Below are 24868 nucleotides of genomic sequence, written 5' to 3'. Positions count from 1 at the left end.
CTTCCCATCGTCCGTCCTCCACCAGTCCTCCATAAGTTTTACACGTCACCCTCCATCACTAGTCCACTTTCCTCCACCATCACCACAGTCCCTCTTCCTCCACCATCACCATCACCATCATTTCTATGGCCACTCAGCCCCCCATCTCTTGACCCATTCCTACCACCACTACCAACCATTCCCACTCAACCACTCAACCACATTCCCTCACCATCCCCAACCCACCAACCATTCCCCACAACCATCCCCACCCCACCAACCATCCCACCCATTCCCCACCCCACCAAACCATTCCACCCCACCAACCATTTCCACCCACCCCACCAACCACATTCCCACTCCCACCACCAACCATTCCATTCCTACCCCACCAACCATTTCCACCCACCTCACTACCAACCATCACCATCTCACCCCACCACCAACCATTCCTCACCAACCACCATTCCACCCCACTACCAACCATTCCCACACCAACCATTCACCAACCATTCCTACCCCACTACCAACCATTTCCAACTTCCACCTACCAACCATTTCCACCATTCCTACCCCCACCAAACATCCCAACCCACCAACCATTCCTACCCCATTACCAACCACACCCAACCCAACTACCAACCATCCTACCCCACTACCAACCATTCCTACCCCACTACCAACCATTCCTACCCCATTCACCAACCATCCCCACCCATTACCAACCATTCCATTCCCCACCACCAACCATTTTCTACCATCCCCATCTCTACCACCAACACATTTCCACCATTTCTACCCACTACCAACCATTCCTACCCCACTACCAACCATTCCTACCCCACTACCAACCATTCCTGCCCCACTACCAACCATTCCTGCAATTCTAACACCAACCATTCTTACCCCACTACCAACCATTCCAACCCACTACCAACCATTTCCCCAACTTCACTACCAAACTATTTCCACCATTTCCTCCCACTACCAACCATTCCTACCTCCCCACTACCAACCATTCCTACCCCACTACCAACCATCATTCCACCCACTACCAACCATTCCTACCCCACCACTAAACCATTCCACCCACTACCAACCATTCCCACCCCACTACCACAACCATTCCTACCCCACTACCAACCATTCCACCATTCCAACCATTCTACCCCACTACCAACCATTCCTCTCAGAGACACAACACAAACAGTCATCACCATTAAGGCAAACAGACCTAACACGTGTAGTAGAGTGAGGCTCCATCACCAACGTATTAATAAACCCGTGGCCCTTACCACCACGTGTAGGCCTCCCCAAGGGGTTAAAATTACCACTACTCCTTACCCTTCCTTCCCTCTTTCTTTAACCCCTACCCCTTTCCCTCTCCTCCCCATCCTCCCTTTTCCCCGCCAACCCATAATCCAATTCATCATCTCCATAGATCTGATCTGTTCACACACACACACACACACACACACACACACACACACACACACACACACACACACACACACACACACACACACACACACACACACACACACACACACACACACACACACACACACACACACACACACACACACACACACACACACACACACACACACACACACACACACACACACACACACACACACACACACACACACAGGATTCAAAATACTCAAAAATATTCTAAATAAATTCTCAAATCCAATCATAAAGTCGTTTATCCCTTAACATTACATGGGACTTTCGACCATTCGACTAAATATATTTCTATATCTAATTCAAACTGAAGGTCTCAAAAGGTGTGAAGGATATTAACATGTTATTTACAGGTGAGATCTCCTAATAACACCAGGTAAGGGGCTCACCTGTACAAACTTCCGACGCTTAGCACTGTCTTGCCCTCGTCAACACCTGGGTACATTGGTTATTCCGGGCTGTTATCTTTGGGGGAGAGGAGAGGGGGAGGAGGAGGAGGGAGGGAGGAGGAGGGGGTGAGGAGAGAAGGAAGAAGGTTGAGGGAAGAAATGAAGAGAAAGGAAGGCCGGAGGTGCAATAAGGGGGAGTGAGAACGAATGAAGGAGCAGAGGAATGGAGAGGAAGAAGAGGAGGGAGGAGGAGGAGGAGGAAAAAGAGGAGGAGGAAGAAGAGGAGGAGGAAGAGGGAAGCTCCAGGTAACAGCAGTGTGAAAAATTATTTAGCTATACGTGGAGGAGAGAGAGAGTGAATCACAGATGATACAGGTGAGAGACACAGATGAAGTGAGAAACAGATGAGAGAAACAGGTGAGGGAGGTGAGAGACAGGTGAGAGAAACAGTTAGCGAGAGGTGAGAGACAGGTGAGAGATTAGTGAGGAGATGAGAAAGACAGAGGCAGCTCACACCGGTGCATGACGAGACACAAACTCGACAATGGGGGTAATATAGTGCTTCACAGACCCTTGGGGACGTTGGGTACAGTCTCTCCTCGTACCCAGAATAGCCACAACCACTACCACAATCTACCAGTACAACCACTACCACAATCTACCAGTACAACCACTACCACAATCTACCAGCATACAACCACTACCACCAATCTACCAGTACAACCACTACCACAATCTACCAGTACAACCACTACCACAATCTACCAGTACAACCACTACCACAATCTACCAGTACAACCACTACCACACCCACCAGTACAACCACTACCACAATCTACCAGTACAACCACTACCACACCACACACCTTAACCACACCACACCCCAACCACACCACACCCCTCAACCACACACCACACACCACACCACACCAAAATTAAAAACACCTTTGAACACCACATCAGAGACCTAACACCGAGACCCTGTCCACCAATATTTTAAACACAAGACAACACGGATTTAAAGTGCTCATACTAGGGTTTAATAATGGTACGATATCAGGTACTGTTGTGTGTGTGTGTGTGTGTGTGTGTGTGTGTGTATGTGCTGAATTGAACACACACACACACACATACAACTATTCCTTGCATTTAGTTAACATCATAACACTACTTCAAAACCTTCCCTTTTCTCCTCTCCTCCCTCCTTACTCTCTTTCCACTACCCCTACTCTCTACCTTTTCTCCCTACACCCTCCCTACTCCTCCCTACTCCCAGGACTACAGGGCGTTATGCCAAGGGTAAAATAGCTGGGACAAATACGTTCAGTAATTTATCATAGGCAGACAGTCGCCAGCTGATTTATTATTAGTGTGTGTGGGAGGGAGGGTGGGGAGGGGAGGTGGGGAGGAGGGTGGGGGTAGAGGGAGGAGAGGGGAGGGGAATGGGCCAACGAAACCGGTTACCTCTCGTTTAGTCTACACGTTAAAACACGCGATGTGAACCAAGCTGCCACACCGTTAAGAGTTAAGACAACGGTTCAGATAAGCCACACCCTCTTATCTTCACCCAACCTAACCTGACCTGACCTGACCTAACCTAACCTAACCTCACCTAACTTGACCTGACCTGACCTAACCTCACCTAGCTTAACCTAACCTGACCTGACCTGACCTAACTCACCTAACTTAACCTAACCTGATCTGACCTAACCTCACCGACTTAACTTAACCTAACCTGACCTGACCTGACCTGACCTAACCTCACCTAACAACCTGACCTGACCCCACACAACTTAACCTGACCTGACCTAACACACCACACAAGCCACACACACACACACACACACACACACACAGGTAAACAAACGAATCCCCCTCCCCCTATAGTGGATGAATGGATGGATAGGTGGATAGGTGAATGATTAGCTGGATGACAGATAGATATAGATAGATAGATGGCTGGCTGACTGGCTAGTTGGGTAGATAAATGGATGGGTGGGTAGATGGATGGATGGATATATGGGTGAGTGGATGAGTGGAGGGATGGATAGGTGGGTGGACAGACAGACAGACAGACAGACAGACATTCAGGCTTGACAAATTTAGTTCCGATTTAAGCTTGACAGAATTTGTCTCTGATTTCGGCAGAGACAGATTCGTGACCAATTTATTCTGTTTTCTTCCATTTCTCCCCCTTTTCTCCTCTCCCCACTATTTGTCTGTCTGTCTTTCTCGTTTACTCCCCAATTCTCTCCCCTTCCTTCCTTCAATCTGTAATTTTAACTTTTTGACAATTCTTCATTTTTTGGTCTAGTCTCTCTCTCTCTCCTCTCTTCTTTGCGTTATTCTCTACCTTTCTTTTCCATTTATTCTCTATTCTCCCATTCTGTCTTTCTTCTTCCATTCTCTCTCTCTTATTCTTTGGTCTTTCTTCTTCCTTTCTTCCCACCCTTCGTTTTCTGACCAATTCCTTCCCATCTACCACCATCACCCCTAACCACCACCACCACCACCATTAACCACTGCCACCACTACAACCACCATCCCTGACAACTACCACCATCCCAGATCACTACTACTACTAATACGACCACCACCATCCTCACTATCCACTAACATCAACCACTCTCCTACCAACCCCTCCCCCCCAATCAAGGACCACCCACCATAACACACATCCGTTTTCTATGAGGGCAGGACAAGTTTATACATAGACCACCCAGTAGTTCACCACGTCTAAGTGTCGAGGCTATCATCATCATCATCATCATCATCATATCTTCACTACTTTACGATTATTATTGTTTTCATAGTCATTATTATTATTATTTTATTGTCATTATTATTTTATTGTCATTATTATTTTATTATCATTATTATCACCATCATTATCATTATCATCATTATCATCACCATCATTATCATCACCATCATTATCATCACCATCATTACATAGTAGTAGTAAAACAATTTCATTATTACCTATTCATTATCTGCATCATTCCAAACACCATCATCATTATTTTCACCCTAATCACCATCATATAATTAATTACCAAGGTAACCTGTCAATCACTCTACCATTCCGTATAAAACTGCCGGGAAAAAATAACTAATACCAAATTACTTTTATTATATTAATTAACATTTATTCAGGCGTAACGGTGCATATTATATCATTGTGTGTTTATTGTACCTGACCTGACCTGACCTGACCTGACCTGACCTAACCTGACCCGACCTAACCTAACCCAACCTGACCTGACCCGAATATTTTGAAGACATACAAACAAACACCCTATTAAAATAAAGCTATAAATGGACAGGTGGATATACAGACAGATAGACAGAGAGACAGATATATGTAGATAGACTGAGATAGATAGATAGATAGACAGATATAGATAGATAGATAACACCTCTTGGTTATGACGGGGATAAAAATATTTGTGGTAATCGTAAGAACAGACATCATTATCACCACTACCATCATCACCACTACCATCATTATCACCACTACCATCATTATCACCACTACCATCATCACCACTACAATCATCACCATTACCATCATTATCACCACTACCATCATCACCACTACCATCATTATCACCACTACCATCATCACCACTCCCCCTACCACCCTCATCATTACCACCACCATCATCACCACGACCATCACTACCACCACTATCATCACCACCCCTACCACTACCACTCACCACCACCACCACACACACAACAACAACAATGGGGCAATTTAGCTGACAGTCATATGGCCCTCCTTAATTTGAACTGTCAGCCACTACAGGTCTTATGACACGGCCGTAGTGTCAGCCTGGCCCAGCTGACACTCTTGACCGGGTTTACATACATACATACATACATACATACAAACTAACAGATACACATACAACACCATATCTCCACACCATAGCTCATCTGGACACACACACAGACAGACAGACAGACAGACACTATACCCCCACCACACTGAATCTAGATATACAAAGGCCAAACAACTACTGGACAGGCTCATCAATTTTCCAGAGACCTTCCGCGAATCGACGCCGCCACAGCCCCTGTCATTTTTTTGCGCTTCTGAACTAAAATATATTCCTAGAAACATACGCTGTGGTTATACTCGGTTTTTATAAGTGTACTTGGTTGGTGAATTGGTTGGTATGCTGTATTGAGATGCTGACGTTTTTTAGGAAAGTCTTCGAGGTAGTAGATAATGACGAAAATTACGATGTTATTTACTTAAACTTTAGCAAAGCGTTTGACAGAGTACCGCATCAGAGGCTTCTGAGAAAAATTAAGGCTCATGGTATCGAGGGGAAAGTTTTAAATTGGATAAAATCATGGCTCACCGATAGAACGCAGAGGGTCAGCGCGTAGATGGTGTTAAATCTGAGTGGGGCCGTGTAACCAGTGGGGTTCCCAGGGCGTCTACTAGGCCCACTCTTGTTAATAATCTACATAAACAATCTAGATACTGGGATCAGCAGTGACATAAGCAAGTTTGCGGATGACACCAAAATAGGGCGGCAGATTAATTCAGGGCAGGATGCAAATGCATTACAGGAGGATCTAAATAAACTGCAGGTGGTCTGAAAATGGCAAATGAAATTCAACACCAGCAAGTGCAGCGTACTTAATATTGGAAGAACAAATACTGACAATGTATACAGCCTTAACAACATCAACCTAGAGAAGTCGACTCTGTGAAAGAGACCTAGGGTGTTTGTAAGCCCGGACCTACGGCCTAGAAAACAGTGCGTTAATGTTCGAAATAAGGCAAACAGAGTATTGGGTTTTATATCTAGAAGAAGAATAAGAGTGCAGAGGTCTTATTGCAACTATATCTTGCGCTAGTCAGGCCGCACCTCGATTATGCTGTGTTCAGTTCTGGTTGGCCTTATTATAGAATGGATATCAATTCACCGGAGTCGGTGCAGCGAAGAATGACGAAATGATTCCGGGACTTAGAAACCTTCCATATCAAGATAGGTTAAAGAAACTAAACTTGCATTCCCTAGAAAGACGAAGAGTGCGGGGAGATATGATATATTTAAGGGTGAAAGGAATCAATAAGGGATATAGATAAAGTTCTTATAATATCCGAGCAGGATAGGACTCGGAGCAACGGATTTAAGTTGGATAAGTTTAGATTTAGGAAGGAGATAGGAAGGAACTGGTACACAAATAGGGTGGTGGACGAGTGGAACAAGCTTAGCAACTTTATAGTAAGTGCTGGAACTCTGGAAAGGTTCAAAAGGAGGCTAGATAGATTCATGGATGATAGAGTGTGGTAGTAACTCTCGACAGGAGCTGCCATGCACAGACCAACCGACCTATTGCAGACTCCTTATTTTCTTATGCTCTTAAAAATATACTTGAATTGGTAGGTTGGTTGGTATGCTGTATTGAGATGTTGAAAAATATACTTGAATTGGTTAAGTTTTGTAGAGGGCATATTGGATATACCTCAGAGGATATGTATAGTATATACTTCTATGGAAATATACTGTGGTTATTCTTGGTTGTCATGTTGTATATGCGTTAAATATACTTCAATGATTATATTTCAGGGTATATTGTCTTAGAAGAATACTTTATTATGTTCTATACGTTTAAATATACTCCACTGATATACTTGAGGGTAATATTCATCATACTCACGGGGTTAACTCATAGTATACCTAGTATGATGTTAGTTTTGGTGGAATCTAATATACGCGTTTAATTAAGGCGACGCTAATTATGTAGCCAACATAACCACGACCAAGACAGTGTTATTCATTATGTTGGAGGAGTAATGCGAACACGCCACTACCACAATTACCTACCACCATTACTACCACCATCTTCCTACTACACTTCTACCACAACTACCTACCACCATTACTACCACCATCTTCCTACTACACTTCTACCATAACCATCCTATCACACTTCTACTACAACTATCTACCAACATCTTCCTACTACACACTTCTACCACAACTACCTACCACCATTACCTACCACCATCTTCCTACTACACTTCTACCACAACTACCACTAACTTGCTGCATTCCTACTACCACAACCACCTACCACCACACACCACACTACCACCACACACCACTGTAATATATCCCCATTACCATATCCGCCACATCTCCCTGTAACCACCCCAACCCCTCCCCACCTCCCCAACCACCCCTAACCTCTTCCCAACCCTTCCCCACCTCCCCAACCACCCCTAACCTCCTCCCCAAACCTTCAACTTCCCCTACTAAACCCCTTCCCTTTTCATCTCCCCATCTTTCTTTTACTCCCCCCACCTCCACCCCCTCCACCACCCCCTCCACCACCCCTCCCCCCCTCCCACCCCCTCCTCCACCACCCCCCCTCCTCCACCCCCCATCAATTAACAATGACTGGCTGGCTGGTAAGGTTGATTCTATTCCACCTCTCCACCCCACCATCCACACACCCTCCCCTCCACCACCTCCTCCACCCCACCACCTCTCCACCCCACCATCCACCCTCCCCCCCTCTCACTTCCCAACATCCTGCCTCCTTTCCCCCTCTTAGTGAAAGGCCTGGGTGGGTGAGAGGGAGGTGGTGGAGTAGAGCTTGGGGGTGGACTCAAGTGGGCTGGAGGTGGGTAGGTGGAGGAGTAGGCAGAGTGGGTAGAGTGAGAGGAGTGAAGCTAGAGGTGGGTAGGGAAGGTGGGTTGGTGGGTTGAATTGAGGGTATTATCAGTAGGGTGGGTGGAGTGAATCTCGTCCTTGCTGCTGCCACTTTAAAAAAAAATCATACTATGCAAATTCATGGATCAAGTTGTAGTTTAATTTTAATTTTGCCAGAAGGATAACGGCCTCTGTTGGTTTACTCTGTGCGAATGGTCATCTATTGTGTGGTGGTGTGGTGGCGGTGTAGTAGTGGTGTGGTAGTGGTGTGGTAGTGGTGTGGTGAGGTAGTATAGTGGTAGTGGTAGTGGTTGTCAGTGTGGTGGTGTAGTGGTGTGGCCTGGTGAATGTGGTGGTGGTAGTGGTGGTGGTGTGGTGGTGGTGTGGCAGTGGTGTGGTAGTGCGGTGATGTGGTGTGTAGTGTGATGGTGGTGTGGTGGTGGTGGTGTGGTAGTGGTGTGGTGGTGGTTGTGGTGGTGGTATGGTGGTGATGTGGTGGTGGTGATGTGGTGGTAGTGGTGGTGGTGGTGGTGGTGTGATGGTGGTGGTGGTGGTTGTGGTAGTGGTGTGGTGGTGGTGTGGTGGTTTGGGTAGTGACGATGATAAAGTAAAATAGTGATAGTGACGATGGTGATAATGTATAATAGTGATAATGCTGATAGTATGATGCAAGGAAGCAATAATGAATCATGGTAATTGTGGTAGTCATTATGATTGTGGTTGGTAGTGGTGACAGATAATTTAGGTTGACAAGGCCACAGCACCACAACACAACACAGGCAATTCACTATACCAAGAACTGAATCGACCCTGTATGTCTTTGTGTCTTGAGACCCTCCACAACTATCACTACTACCACAATCCCAACCAGTGCCACTACTACCACAATCCAAACTACTACAACTATCTGGAAACCCATCACTACCACTACCACGATCCTAACCACTAACCACCACCACAACCCTAAACCACCACCACCACTACCACAATCATAACCATCACCACCACTACCACAATCCCAACCATCACCACCACCAACCACCACTACATGAAAATGAACTGACTCTCCACCAACTTTTAAAAGATTTCTGCTTCCTAACACAGCCTACCTAACACAGCCTACCTAACACAGCCTACCTAACACAGCCTTCCTAACACAGCCTTCCTAACACAGCCTTCCTAACACAGCCTACCTAACACAGCCTTCCTAACACAGCCTTCCTAACACAGCCTTCCAACACAGCCCTCCTCCTAACACAGCCTTCCTAATACGCCTACCTAACACAGCCTCCTAACACAGCCTTCCACCTACCTAACACAGCCTCTCCTAACACAAAGCCTCCCAACACAGCCTCCTAACACAGCCTTCCCTAACACAGCCTCCAACACAGCCTCCAACACAGCCTTCCTAACACAGCCTTCCTAACACAGCCTCCTAACACAGCCTCCTAACACAGCCTTCCTAACACAGCCTTCCTAACACAGCCTCTCCTAACACAGCCTTCCTGTCTCTGCTCTGTAATTAATGACTTTCCTCCCCAAGAAACACAACTCACACAAGTAATTTTCCGATGGAAAACATATTTCCCCACTTCCCCGGAATATATTTAAACATTATTTCCTGTAGGTAAATAATAATAATAGTAGTAGTAGTAGTAGTAGTAGTAGTAGTAGTAGTAGTAGTAGATCCCATGGCCGTTTGTCAATGTAACCTAGCTCTCGATGCTGCAATACCACAGGGAGGAACGAGAACGACAAGAGAAGGGCATATGGGAGAGAATTCAAATGTTGATCAAGGCAGCTTCACCTCTAGTGTTCACAACCTCTGGTGGATGGGCCCAAGTGCAAGATGTTTCTACGCCAGACTCGCGGAGCTGATCTCCGAACAGAAGCAGCAGCCCAGTTATGTTACAGCCTGGATGAGATGTCGACTGCCTCCTCCTTCGGTCGGCTTTACCACCTCAGGGGAACGAGAGCTTGCCCCTACCCGATAACCGCAGATATTGACTATGAGGCTACAGTCACTGAATGCCGCATGGATCTGCGGCTCAACTAATTTAACACAGATAGGATAGTTTCTTATGTATTAGGATATTTAATATTAAGGTAAATAAATGGTGGCGAAGGTGTGGCTATTGGGGGAGGCTGGAGGCCACGTAATAGAAAAAAAAAAGTAGTAGTAGTAGTAGTAGTAGTAGTAGTAGTAGTAGTAGTAGTGGTGGCAGTAGTAGTAGTAGTAGTGGTGGTGGTAGTATTAATAAATTCCAGTAAAAAAAAATAAAGTAAAATAAATTTCTAATGAACGAAACTCTTCCATAACTTTCCCTTAGCCTAACCTAACCATAACTTCCCCTTAACCTAACCATAACTTACCCCCACAAACTAACAGTAACACACAATCACACAGTACAGATTTTCTTCATAAAATACCATAAACTTTGACTAAACAAAACCCAAACTATTAAAATTTTTCCCTTCAACAAAATCTTATAAAAGTAGTCGATTAAAACACAGTATTTCCCTTAAACACTCAACCAAAACAAAAACACGTGCATCAACCAACAGCCTGGGAAGATATTGGAAGCATAATGTGTTATCTAATGGTAGACCCTGCTGCCATATGACCAAGACCCAGGTTGATGATCTGACTTTCTGCCTCATTTACACATAATTACAGCGTCTCAATTGTTTCTCTTACTATTGACAACACAACTTACATATGTTGTTTCTCACTCTTGATCTCTTTTGTTCCTTGGTTAACGAGCGGTAAGTGAAACACCCTTTCAAGTTTTACTTCCATAACTATACACAATATTTATAGGCCAAAAAGTTATCCACAGTATATAAAGTTAGATTTAAAGTTTTCAGAGCAAATAAAACAAAAGTGGAATTGTATAAACTTTCTCTCACACTTACAAACTTTAATTTACTTAATACTTTACCAAACATTGAATCATAAGGCGCCTTCCCCCAACTCTGATATACGCTTGACGATTAGTAGGACTGGAACCTAACCTAACCAAGACACCCCACACCTTTCTATTTAAATTAAGTGACAAATCTAACCTAACCCAATCTATCCTAACCAAACCTAACGTAATCTAACCTAACCTAACCAAGACACACCCCACACCTTTCTATTTAACTTCGTGACAAACCTAACCAAACCTAACCAAACCTAACCTAACCAAACCTAAACTAACCTAACCTAACCTAACCTACCCTGACACACATATCAATAGGAACTAACCTTTGGTGTTTGTGATCATGGTAGTAGACTCCGGTACAGCCTGTAGAAAAATATATGCTATTAGACAAGCTATTTTTTTTATTTAATTTAATAATATAACAAAAAGAAAGGTACTATGCTATTAGACAAGCTATTTTTTTGTTATTTACTTCAGTAATATTATAATAAAAGCAAAAATAATAGTCCTCGAAGGGTTAAACCAGCGTTCTATCAGAGTTAAACCATCATCATCAACGGGATTAAACCATCAACCAGTTAAACCATAGTCCTCAAAGAGTTAAACCATGACCTTGTTAATTCACCCCCCCCCTCCCACACACACACACACACACACACACCCCAAGTCACCCATTCAGGTAAACTCGACATTAATTAACGTAGAGCCTAGTAAGTCAGGTAGAGCCTAGTAAGTCAGGTAGAGCCTAGTAAGTCAGGTAGAGCCTAGTAAGTCAGGTAGAGCAAAGCCGTGTAGAGGCCATAAGTCAGGTAGAGCCTAGTAAGTCATGTAGAGCCTAGTAAGTCGGGGAGCCTAGTAAGCCGTAGAGCCAGTAAGTCCGGTGGATCCCAGTAAGCCGGGCAGAGCCTAGTAAGTCAGGTAGAGCCTAGTAAGTCAGGTAGAGCCTAGTAAGTCAGGTAGAGCCTAGTAAGTCATGTAGAGCCTAGTAAGTCAGGTCGAGCCTAGTAAATCAGGTAGGACTGTCACTCAGGTAATCAGCGAGTCAGGTAGGATTGGAATCCATAGGTCTGACTGACGCAGTAGAGTCGACGTTAACAAGGAGAATATTTCCAGGTCATTATTTACCTAAACCAACCTACTCTATCTAAACCAACCTACTCTATCTAAACCAACCTAATCTAATTAACTTAAACCAACGTTAACTAATTAAACCAACCAATTCTAATTAACTTAAACCAACCTAATCTAATTAACTTAAACCAACGTAAACTAATTAAACCAACCAATTCTAATTAACTTAAACCAACCTAATCTAATTAACTTAAACCAATGTAAACTAATTAAACCAACCAATTCTAATTAACTTAAACCAACCTAATCTAATTAACTTAAACCAACGTAAACTAATTAAACCAACCAATTCTAATTAACTTAAACCAACCTAATCTAATTAACTTAAACCAACTTACTAAAAATAAACCAAAGAGACTTTCTCCATTAGCTGAGCCAGGTAACCTTAATTACCACAATCAACAGGTAATTAGCCTTAATTACCCCGTCAGTAAGGCAATGAGACATGATTCAGCCTTTCAGTAGGGAATATTTCATACATATTTCACATTAATTTCATACATATACATACAGGTGGGTATTTTATTTCTCATTAATTTCATACATACACACAGGTAAGTATTTTTATTTCACATTAATTTCATACATATACATACAGGTATTTTTATATCTCATGTAAGAAATATCCAGATTTATCCATGATGTGGGTCCTTGTGGATATATGGGTAAGGATATGGTCGAATGTGGATAGGTGGTAAGGATATGGGCGAGTGTGGATAGGTGGTAAGGATATGGGTGAGTGTGGATAGCAAAGTAAGCATACGGGTGAGTGTGGATAGCTCGGTAAGGATACGGGTGAGTGTGGATAGGTGGTAAGGCTATGGTCGAGTGTGGATAGCTAAGTAAGGATACGGGCGAGTGTGGATAGCTCGGTAAGGATAATGGTCGAGTGTGGATAGCTCGGTAAGGCTACGGGCGAGTGTGGATAGCCAAATGGGGATTCTAGCCCTTGGGAATGGCCAAATGGACTCTCCCGTGTGGATAGTCAGGTAAGAACGTTAACACCTGCCTTCTCTAACACACCTGAAGACCATATTAGCAATTAGGGATACGAACCCATGTAAACACACAGGTAAACAGGTATTAGTGATTATAAACACCTATCTCTTGTTCACGTGACGTCAACCAGCATCAAGTAAACACGAGCCAATATGAATAACCATAACTTTGTTTACTCTATATATCCTGTAAACAACTCCATTGATAAACAAAACATTATTTTTTTTTTCTTCAGAACGAGATCCCAAAATTGAGACCCTCCCCCAAAAAAAAACTCAGCTAAAACCTCCCACTAACTTCTGGTTCTGACACTTTCTGACGAGTTTAAGCGTAATTACCTGAAATCCAGATTCCCCTACCCACCTCCTTTCTATCCCCCTATTCACCTCCTCCTCCTCCTCTACCCCCGTCACCATCTCTACCCTCCTCCTCCCACCACCTGTCTCTACTCTCCTCTCCGTGCAGTCGAGCAAAGAAGAGAATTAAAAGCAATTACATTATCACAGGCAGTTCTCAATGTGGCTGGCAGTGAATCTTGTATCTAACACACCAGGGTGAAATAAACTAGGGTGTCTAATCAGGTGAAATAAACTAGGGTGTCTAATGAGGTGAAATAAACTAGGGTGTCTAATGAGGTGAAATAAACTAGGGTGTCTAATGAGGTGAAATAAACTAGGGTGTCTAATCAACCAAACAGACCACATTCATAACTTAATTCACCACCACCTAACCATCTCCTACCACCTAAAATTACCTCAACACACATAACCTAACCTAACCAAACCTAACCTAACCTAAACACACTATGTCAGATAATTTACACAATTTTTACCTCTCTGCTGAGCATTGCCTCTTTAAACTCGCTAAACTATTTACAAACTTCAAAAAAACGCATCATTTTATTTCATTTAATTTTGAATGTCACTTGATTTCCTTAATACGCGTTTGTGCATTTGTAAGTAAGATTAAAGTTGGATTTTGGACGTATATTTATGAAGGAGTTTTTACTGAGGTGATTTGGTTGGGTTGGTTGGGTTTGGTTGGGTTTGGTTGGGTTAGGTTGGGTTGGTTGTGGTTGGGTTAGGTTGGGTTTGCTTGCTGGGTTGGGTTAGGTTGGGTTGGTTGGGTTTGGTTGTTAGGTTGGGTTAGGTTGGGTTAGTAGGGCTTGTTGGGTCTGGCTGGGTTAGGTTGGGTTTGGTTGGTTTGTTGGGTTGAGTTTGGTTGGGTTTGGTTGGTTTGTTGGGTTGAGTTTGGTTGGGTTAGGTTGGCTTGCTTGGGTTGGGCTGGGTTAGGCTGGGTTTGTTTGGTTGAGGTTGGGTGTGGTTTTGGTTGCAGTTGGGCCTGGCTGGGTTGTAGGCTGGGTTGCTTGGGTTGGCTGGGTTAGGTGGTTGGTTGGGCTTGGCTGGGTTAGGCTGCTAGTTGAGGTAGGGTTTGCTGGGCTTGGTAAGTAGGTTGGGTTTGTTGGGTTTTGTTTGGTTGGGCTAAGGTTGGCTGGGTTTTGTTGGGTTGAGCTTGGTTGGGTTAGGTTGGGTTTGCTTGGGTTGTGCTAGGGTTGTGGTTGAGGTAGGCTTGGTTGGGCTGGGGTCAGCTGGGTTTGGTTGGGTTTTGTTGGGTTGAGTTTGGTTGGGTTTGGTTGGGCTGGTTAGCAGCACCAGTACGAGGGCCACCAAGAGTACTACTACAGGCGAGCACCACAACATTAGTTTTAATGGTGATAGTGGTGACGGGTGTGGGTGTTATGGTGATAGTGGTGACGGCGACAGAGGGAGGGTGACAGAAAGGCAGGACAACGAAACAGTGACAGTAGAGACAGTACCAGGGGGTGGGACAGTAGGGGAGGGGCAGTAGGGGAGGGGCAGGGGGAGGGGCAGTGGGGGAGCAGAAGTGGCGGGGACCAATGTAGCATCACCATGTGGCACCTGTGACGAACAGAACATTGATCCAGTGTGCTAGGTTTTATACCCTCCTCTCCCTCCCAGCCCTCCCACCTTCCTTACATTCTCCTCCTTTCCCAACTCCCTACCCTCCCTCACTTTCCAGCTTCTCCTCCCTCCTCCATAACCCCCTTTACTGTCCTTCCATCCCTGACCCTAAACACCCTCCTCCCACCAATGCCCATAATACCTCCCATCTAACCCCACCCAACCCCACCTCACCGTACCTCCCAACCAACCCACCTCACCCTGCCTCTCCCAACCAACCCCACTCACCCTGCCTCTCTCAACTAACTCCTCCCCATCAAACCCCACCCCACCTTATCCCTTCCCTTCCTACACTTCCCTCCCACTGGTACCTCTCCAATCTCCACTTCCTCCCCTTCACCACCGTCTTATTCTCCCCTTGTCTCCCCTCACCCACTACAGAGGATCAATGGCCTAACTTTTAACCCTACAAAATATTCTAGCTATTATGCTCTTAACTCTTACTGAAATAATAATAAACGAGTATAATAAGTAAGTAATAATAGTACTATAATACTACCACTAAATACTGTATATAATAAAGACAGTAGTAATAATAGTAGTAATAATACTCTAGGTAATAGTGAAGGTTTGGCTTTAAGGGAAGGTTGGACAATTAAAATACAAGTCTAATTAAACCTTATAACGTGAAATAATAATAATAATAATAATAATAATAATAATAATAAAAATATATGGATAATAAAAACAATAATAAATAATAATAATGATAACGAAATAAAGAATAACAAACAATAATAATGAAAAATAAATAATAATAACACAACGAGAATTAAATTAATATAAAACGGTACACCAATGTTTATATCCCAGAGAGAGAGAGAGAGAGAGAGAGAGAGAGAGAGAGAGAGAGAGTAAGAAAATGGTAAGGGGCTAAGGGGAGGAAGGGGGTAATGAGAGTAAGGGGGAGGGTGACAGAGGCGGATGCAGTTATTACCAACACTTGTCAAGGGTCCTCAAGTGAGCCATCACCCAGTGTCAAGGGCAGGGGAGGGCAAGGAGGGGCAGGGAGGGGCAGGGGAGAGGACAGGAGGGGCAGAGGAGGGGAGGACAGGGAGGGGCAGAAGGGGAGGGAGGGGCAGGAGGGGAGGACAGGGAGGGGCAGAAGGGGACAGGGAGGGGCAAAGAGACAGGGAGGGACAGGGGAAGAGGAAGGGGCAGAGGAGACGGCCAGGGGGCAGGGAAAACAGGGAGAGGACAGGAGAAGGTAAGGAGGACAGAGGGGAGGGGAGGGCAAAGAGACACAGGGGAGTGTAGGAGAGTGCAGGGGAGGTAGGGAGAGTGCAGGGGAGGTAGGGAGAGTGCAGGGGAGGTAGGAGAGTGCAGGGGAAGGTAGGGAGCAGGGGAGGGAGAGGCAGGGGGAGGTAGGGAGAGTGCAGGGAAGGTAGGAGAGTGCAGGGGAGGTAGGGGAGAGTGCAGGGGAAGGTAGGGAGAGTGCAGGGGAAGGTAGGGAGAGTGCAGGGGAGGTAGGGAGAGTGCAGGGAAGGTAGGGAGAGGCAGGGGAGGTAGGAGAAGGGGAGAGTAGGGAGGTAGGGAGGGGAGGGGAGAGGGAGTGCAGGGGAGGTGGAGAATGCAGGGAGGTAGGAGAGTGCAGGGGAGGTAGGGAGAGAGTGCAGGGGAGGTAGGGAGAGGCAGGGGAGGTAGGGAGAGTGCAGGGGAGGTAGGAGAGTGCAGGGGAGGTAGGGAGAGTGCAGGGGAGGTAGGGAGAGTGCAGGGAGGTAGGAGAGTGCAGGGGAGGTAGGAGTGCAGGGGAGGTAGGGAGAGTGCAGGGGGAGGTAGGGAGAGTGCAGGGGGAGGTAGGAGAGTGCAGGAGAGGTAGGGAGAGGCAGGGAGAGGTAGGGAGAGCAGGGGAGGTAGGGAGAGTGCAGAGAGTGCAGGGAGGTAGGGAGAGTGCAGGGGGAGACAAGGAGAGTGCAGGAGAGGCAGAGGGATAGGGAGAAGGCAGGGAAGTCAGGGAGAGAGAGAGAGAAAGAATAAAACCATCAATAGTTAGCTAAAGTTGACCCTCGACCTTGACCTTGACCCAATATAAAAAACATGTGTTTACCTCGATAACCAACCAATTTTCACTTCAATTCGCCGCCTCAAAAAAAATAAATAAAAAAAAAAAAAAAAAAGACGTCAAAATTACAGAAGAAAACACACACACACATACATACATAATACATGACACACACATACATACATAAACATACACACAACACACATACATACATACATAAATACATACATACATACAGAGCTCGACAATTGAAGAAACTTAGGAGGCGATGTGTGTGTGTGTGTGTGTGTGTGTGTGTGTGTGTGTGTGTGTGTGTGTGTGTGTGTGTGTGTGTGTGTGTGTGTGTGTCCCGAGTGAAAATACAAGGCCTAACTGTGAGATACTGTACATGAGGTGTAGTGGGGGATGGGGGTAAGGAGGAATAGGGAAGGGATGGAGAGGAAGGGGGGGAGAGGAAAAAGGAGGTGGAGGGAGAGGAAGAAGGAGGAGGAGAAGGGGAGGAAGAAGAAGGAAACAAGAGGGAAGAGGAGGAAGACGGAAATAGTCACCGGAAAGATCAAATTTTAGTCAGATTTCACGTATTTATTTAACGTATTTAATTAGCGTATTGATTTACATTTATTTAACGTATTTATTTAACGGATTTATTTAACGTATTTATTTAACTTATTTATTTAACGTATTTAATTCACGTATTTATTTTACGTATTTATTTAACGTATATTTCAGTCATGTCAAATCCTCGCTGGCATCCATCCCAAGACTGTGTCAGGGTTAAGACACAGTGGTCATCCCAAGACTGTGTCAGGGTTAAGACACAGCGGTCATCCCAAGACTGTGTCAGGGTTAAGACACAGTGGTCATCCCAAGACTGTGTCAGGGTTAAGACACAGTGGTCATCCCAAGACTGTGTCAGGTTAAGACACAGCGGTCATCCCAAGACTGTGTCAGGTTAAGACACAGTGGTCATCCCAAGACTGTGTCAGGTTAAGACACAGTGGTCCCAAGACTGGTCAGGTTAAGACACAGCGGTCATCCCAAGACTGTAAGTCAGGGTTAAGACACAGTGGTCATCCCAAGACCGTGTCAGGGTTAAGACACAGTGGTCATCCCAAGACTGTGTCAGGGTTAAGACACAGTGGTCATCCCAAGACTGTGTCAGGTTAAGACACAGCGTCATCCCAAGACTGTGTCAGGGTTAAGACACAGCGGTCATCCCAAGATTGTCAGGGTTAAGACACAGCGGTCATCCCAAGACTGTGTCAGTTAAGACACAGCGGTCATCCCAAGACTGTGTCGGGTTAAGACACAGTGGTCATCCCAAGACTGTGTCAGGTTAAGACACAGCGGTCATCCCAAGACTGTGTCAGGGTTAAGACACAGCGGTCATCCCAAGACTGTGTCAGGGTTAAGAACACAGCGGTCATCCCAAGACTGTGTCAGGGTTAAGACACAGCGGTCATCCCAAGACTGTGTCAGGTTAAGACACAGCGGTCATCCCAAGACTGTGTCAGGGTTAAGACACAGCGGTCATCCCAAGACTGTGTCAGGTTAAGACACAGCGGTCATCCCAAGACTGTGTCAGGGTTAAGACACAGCGGTCATCCCAAGACTGTGTCAGGTTAAGACACAGCGGTCATCCCAAGACTGTGTCAGGGTTAAGACACAGCGGTCATCCCAAGACTGTGTCAGGGTTAAGACACAAAGGTCATCCCAAGACTGTGTCAGGGTTAAGACACAGTGGTCATCCCAAGACTGTGTCAGGGTTAAGACACAGCGGTCATCCCAAGACTGTGTCAGGGTTACACAGCGGTCATCCCAAGACTGTGTCAGGTTAAGACACAGCGGTCATCCCAAGACTGTGTCAAGGTTAAGACACAGCGGTCATCCCAAGACTGTGTCAGGGTTAAGACACAGCGGTCATCCCAAGACTGTGTCAGGTTAAGACACAGCGGTCATCCCAAGACTGTGTCAGGTTGACACAGCGGTCATCCCAAGACTGTGTCAGGTTAGACACAGTGGTCATCCCAAGACTGTGTCAGGTTAAGACACAGCGGTCATCCCAAGACTGTGTCAGGGTTAAGACACAGCGGTCATCCCAAGACTGTGTCAGGGTTAAGACACAGCGGTCATCCCAAGACTGTGTCAGGGTTAAGACACAGCGGTCATCCCAAGACTGTGTCAGGTTAAGACACAGCGGTCATCCCAAGACTGTGTCAGGTTAAGACACAGCGGTCATCCCAAGACTGTGTCAGGGTTAAGACACATGGTCATCCCAAGACTGTGTCAGGTTAAGACACAGCGGTCATCCCAAGACTGTGTCAGGTTAAGACACAGTGGTCATCCCAAGACTGTAGTCAGGGTTAAGACACAGCGGTCATCCCAAGACTGTGTCAGGTTAAGACACAGCGGTCATCCCAAGACTGTGTCAGGTTAAGACACAGCGGTCATCCCAAGACTGTGTCAGGTTAAGACACAGCGGTCATCCCAAGACTGTGCTCAGGGTTAAGACACAGCGGTCATCCCAAGACTGTGTCAGGTTAAGACAGCGGTCATCCCAAGACTGTGTCAGGTTAAGACACAGCGGTCATCCCAAGACTGTGTCAGGGTTAAGACACAGCGGTCATCCCAAGACTGTGTCAGGGTTAAGACACAGCGGTCATCCCAAGACTGTGTCAGGTTAAGACACAGCGGTCATCCCAAGATCAGGTCAGGGTTAAGACACAGTAGTCATCCCAAGATCAGTCAGGTTAAGACACAGCGGTCATCCCAAGACTGTGTCAGGGTTAAGACACAGCGGTCATCCCAAGACTGTGTCAGGGTTAAGACACAGCGGTCATCCCAAGATCAGTCAGGGTTAAGACACAGCGTCATCCCAAGACTGTGTCAGGGTTAAGACACAGCGGTCATCCCAAGACTGTGTCAGGGTTAAGACACAGTAGTCATCCCAAGACTGTGTCAGGTTAAGACACAGCGGTCATCCCAAGACTGTGTCAGGTTAAGACACAGCGGTCATCCCAAGACTGTGTCAGGTTAAGACACAGCGGTCATCCCAAGACTGTGTCAAGGTTAACAGTGGTCATCCCAAGACTGTGTCAGGGTTAGACACAGTGGTCATCCCAAGACTGTGTCAGGGTTAGACACAGCGGTCATCCCAAGACTGTGTGGGTTAAGACACAGCGGTCATCCCAAGACTGTGTCAGGGTTAAGACACAGCGGTCATCCCAAGACTGTGTCAGGTTAAGACACAGCGGTCATCCCAAGACTGTGTCAGGGTTAAGACACAGTGGTCATCCCAAGACTGTGTCAGGGTTAAGACACAGCGGTCATCCCAAGACTGTGTCAGGGTTAAGACACAGCGGTCATCCCAAGACTGTGTCAGGTTAAGACACAGCGGTCATCCCAAGACTGTGTCAGGGTTAAGACACAGTGGTCATCCCAAGACTGTGTCAGGGTTAAGACACAGCGGTCATCCCAAGACTGTGTCAGGTTAAGACACAGCGGTCATCCCAAGATCTGTCAGGGTTAAGACACAGCGGTCATCCCAAGACTGTGTCAGGTTAAGACACAGTGGTCATCCCAAGACTGTGTCAGGGTTAAGACACAGCGGTCATCCCAAGACTGTGTCAGGGTTAAGACACATGTCATCCCAAGACTGTGTCAGGGTTAAGACACAGTGGGGCTACTACCAACACGATTTGGAGGGATATACCGAATTTTTTTTTTTTCTTACAATAAAATACTAATTCGAAAATCTCAGTTCTAAGTCATTAATTCCTAAGAAAGATAGAATATATAGGATTTATTCTGATTATAAATTCTTAAATAAAATTCCATTACCAAACTGAGACAAATTCTATAAAAAAAAATTCCTTTACCAAATAAATACCTAACCTAAACTAACCTAACCAAACCAAACCTAACCAAACCTAACCTAACCTAACCAAACCAAACCAAACCTAACCAAACCTAACCTAACCTAACCTAACCTAACCTAACGTAACCTAACCTAACCAAACCAAACCTAACCAAACTTTTCCTAATTAAAGTTCTCGGTGTAAGTATAATTCAGTCTACCTATAAAATATTCACTTCGAAAACGACATTAAAGGAAACGATCCTTAAGGTCGTAACCCCTACATCATGAGTACACGAAACTCACCCATCCTCACACCTGGTTGTATAACACTGTCTTGACCCAACTCATTCAATTAGGCTCCTAAAATTAGACCGTCAAGGTGGATTAGCCAGGCAAGAGGGAGAGTGACAAGGGGAAATGAATTGGCAAGTTACAAGGAGTTTCCCCCAGATAGGTACAAGGGCCAGAATGCACTTTAGGTACGTGGTAATTCTCACCTCTCTGGTATATGGAGATAAGGGTCGTTTTTTTTTTCCTACCCTCTGTTGTGTTGGGGGTGGGGGTGGGGTGGGGGAATCAGCTCCTGTGTTATGGTCTAGGGAAAAAATTTATTGCCTGTTGTATCATACGGCGACAAAAAGTCTCTTACTGTTAACAGGAGGAAGGTGTAAAGCTCCTGTTGTCATCTGTTGTCTCTCTCTCTCTCTCTCTCTCTCTCTCTCTCTCTCTCTCTCTCTCTTCTCTCTTCCTCCTCTTGACCTGGAAACTGCAATATCAGGGTCGTAATAGAGGAGGAGGAGAAGGGAAGAAAGATAGGAAGAGAAGGAAGATAGGAGAAGAAAGACAAGAGGTAATGGATAATGAAAAAGAAGTTAGTAGTAGTAGTAGTAGTAGAAGAGGAAGAGAGAGAGAGAGAGAGAGAGAGAGAGAGAGAGAGAGAGAGAGAATATACACTGCGACAAAAATATGACCTTATCCAACATGGCAGAGTGTGTGCACCACCCACCTCTCTCTCTCTCTCTCTCTTTCTCTCCTTCACCCTCCTTCCCTTCTCCCGCTCACTCTTCCACTCATTCCTTTTCCTCCTTCTTGTCTCTCTTCCCTTCTCTCTCTCTCTCTACTCTCTTCCATCAATATAACTGTACATATATATAGGAATGTAGGCGGGGTAGGAAAAGGTAGGAGGGGGTAGGGAGGGGTTAGAGGGGTGTAGGGAGGGGTTAGGGAGGTGTAGGGAGGGGGGTAAGGAGGGTGTTGGTAGGGGTTAAGGAGAATGTAAGGAGTAAGGATAGGGGGGTCTCTACCATTAAACTCTACCCTTACGCCACCATTCTACCTTCAGGCCTCAGAACTTTGGCGGAAAAAATCTGATCAACTTTTAACACAAAAAAAAAGTGTTGAAAGGAGATTCTACTTTCACCCAAAAGTTTTAAGACTTCGACAGACCGGCTATTTTAGGGGTCTTGGCGCCTGAAACTTTAATGGCGGAGGAGTCTTGGTCGAGCATAACAAAGGCCCCTGGTTAGCATAACAAAGGCCCCTGATCGAGCATAACAAAGGCCCCTAATCGAGTATAACAAAGTCCCCTAATCGAGTATATCAAAGCCCCCTGGTCGAGTATAACAAAGGCCCCTATTCGAGTATAACAAAGTCTCCTGATCGAGTCAAACAAACTCCAATGATCGAGTATAACAAAGTCCCCTGGTCGTGTATAACAAAGCCCCCTTATAGAGTATAACAAAGGTCCCTGGTCGAGTATAACAAAGGCCCCTATTCGAGTATAACAAAGTCTCCTGATCGAGTATAACAAATTCCCCTGATCCTTTATAACAAAGGCCCTGATCGAGTATAACAAAGTCCCCTGATCGAGTATAACAAAGTCCCCTGATCGAGCATAACAAAGTCCCCTGATCGAGCATACAAAGGCCCCTAATCGAGCATAAATGAAAGGCCCCTAATCGAGTATAACAAAGTCCCTGATCGAGCATAATAAAGTCCCCTGATCGAGCATAACAAAGGCCCCTGATCGAGCATAACAAAGGCCCCTGATCGAGCATAACAAAGCCCCCTGATCGAGCATAACAAAGGCCCCTGATCGAGCATAACAAGGGCCTCTACTCTTCCTCTCCCCTTCTTCCACCCCTTCATTCTCCCCTGCCTTCAAGTCATTCCCCACCCCCTCTTACCTCTTCTCCCCTCACTACCTAGGAGCTGGCCATGCAGGTGAGGTTAACGAGCATTAATTAACAACAGGTGTTCCCCTCTTCTTGTTTATGTCGTTTTACTGATACTGGAGGGTGGGGAAAGGAGAGGAAGGGGGGAAGGGGAAGGAAGGGGAGGTGGTGAGGAGGAAGGAAGGGAAGGAGGAGGTGAGGAGGAGGAGGAAGGAAGGGAAGGAGGAGGTGAGGATATGAGGAAGGAAGGGAAGAGGGAAAGAAGGGGAGAGGGGAAGGGAGGGCAGAGGAGGGAGGAAGGAAAGGGGGAAGGAAGGAGAGGGGAGGAAGGGTGGGGAGGAAGGGGAGAGGGAGGGAGGAAGGGGTTGGGGGGAGAAGGGAATGGAGGAGGAAGCAGAAGATGAAATGGAAGGGGTGAGGGAGGCGGAGGAATGAGTGAGGAGGGAGAGGGAAAGAGAGGAGAGAAGAGAAAAAGGAAGGGGAGAGGAAAGGGGGAAGAGACAAGAGGAGGAGAGGAAGGGTGAGCGGTTGTGATGATACATATAGCGGTGTGACGGTGGTGATTGTGGTAGTAGTCTGACAGTGGTTGCGATCATGTTGTTATTATGATGGTGATTGCAATAACACTAATGATGGTGATTGCAATAACACTTAAAAAAAATTGCAATGAAACCACAGTAAATAACATCAGTGCTTGCAATTACCACCTGAACTTGCAATACAGTAAATGCTTGTGATTGTAGCCCTATTCCTTCACCTGCCTACACCCTTCATTCACCTGCCTACACCCTTCCTTCACCGGCCTACACCCTTCCTTCACCAGCCTACACCCTTCCTTCACCAGCCTACACCCTTCATTCACCTGCCTACACCCTTCCTTCTCACCTGTTCACACCCCTTCCTTCACCTGCCTACACCCTTCCTTCACCAGCCTACACCCTCCCTTCACCTGCTCACCCTTCATTCACCAGCCTACACCCTTCCTTCACCAGCCTACACCCTTCCTTCACCAGCCTACACCCTTCATTCACCTGCCTACACCCTTCCTTCACCTGCCTACACCCTTCATTCACCTGCCTACACCCTTCCTTCACCTGCCTACACCCTTCCTTCACCGGCCTACACCCTTCCTTCACCAGCCTGGTAGTAATGTGATGATGTGTGGTGGTAGTGTGGTGATGGTGGCAGTGTGGTGAATGGTGGTAGTGTGGTGATGGTGGTAGTGTGGTGATGGTGGTAGCGTGGTGAATGGTGGTAGTGTGGTGATGGTGGT

General features: G+C 45.9%; 1 protein-coding gene across 17 annotated transcripts in view; it reads right to left on the bottom strand.

Moving 5' to 3' along the window:
• LOC121866676 (exocyst complex component 5-like) overlaps positions 1–24868 on the bottom strand; it is a 176815-nt gene that overhangs the window by 68440 nt on the left and 83507 nt on the right. For 10 of the 17 annotated variants that reach the window (XR_006089001.1, XR_006088999.1, XR_006089000.1 and 7 more), the window contains one exon: positions 11772–11811. The exons of the other annotated variants lie outside the window; for them this stretch is intronic. Coding sequence is in view for 5 of the 10 variants with exons in the window: in XM_042366377.1 (XP_042222311.1) it covers positions 11772–11811 (40 nt within the window). In the remaining 5 variants the exon portion in view is untranslated. The remainder of the gene's footprint in view (positions 1–11771; positions 11812–24868) is intronic. 17 annotated transcript variants of the gene reach the window in all.

Source organism: Homarus americanus, unplaced genomic scaffold (genome assembly GCF_018991925.1).
Source record: "Homarus americanus isolate GMGI-L3 unplaced genomic scaffold, GMGI_Hamer_2.0 scaffold20504, whole genome shotgun sequence".
NCBI classification, from domain to species: Eukaryota; Metazoa; Arthropoda; class Malacostraca; order Decapoda; family Nephropidae; genus Homarus; species Homarus americanus.
Note: the sequence above shows the minus strand (reverse complement) of the source record. Positions and strands in the feature narration are given on the sequence as shown.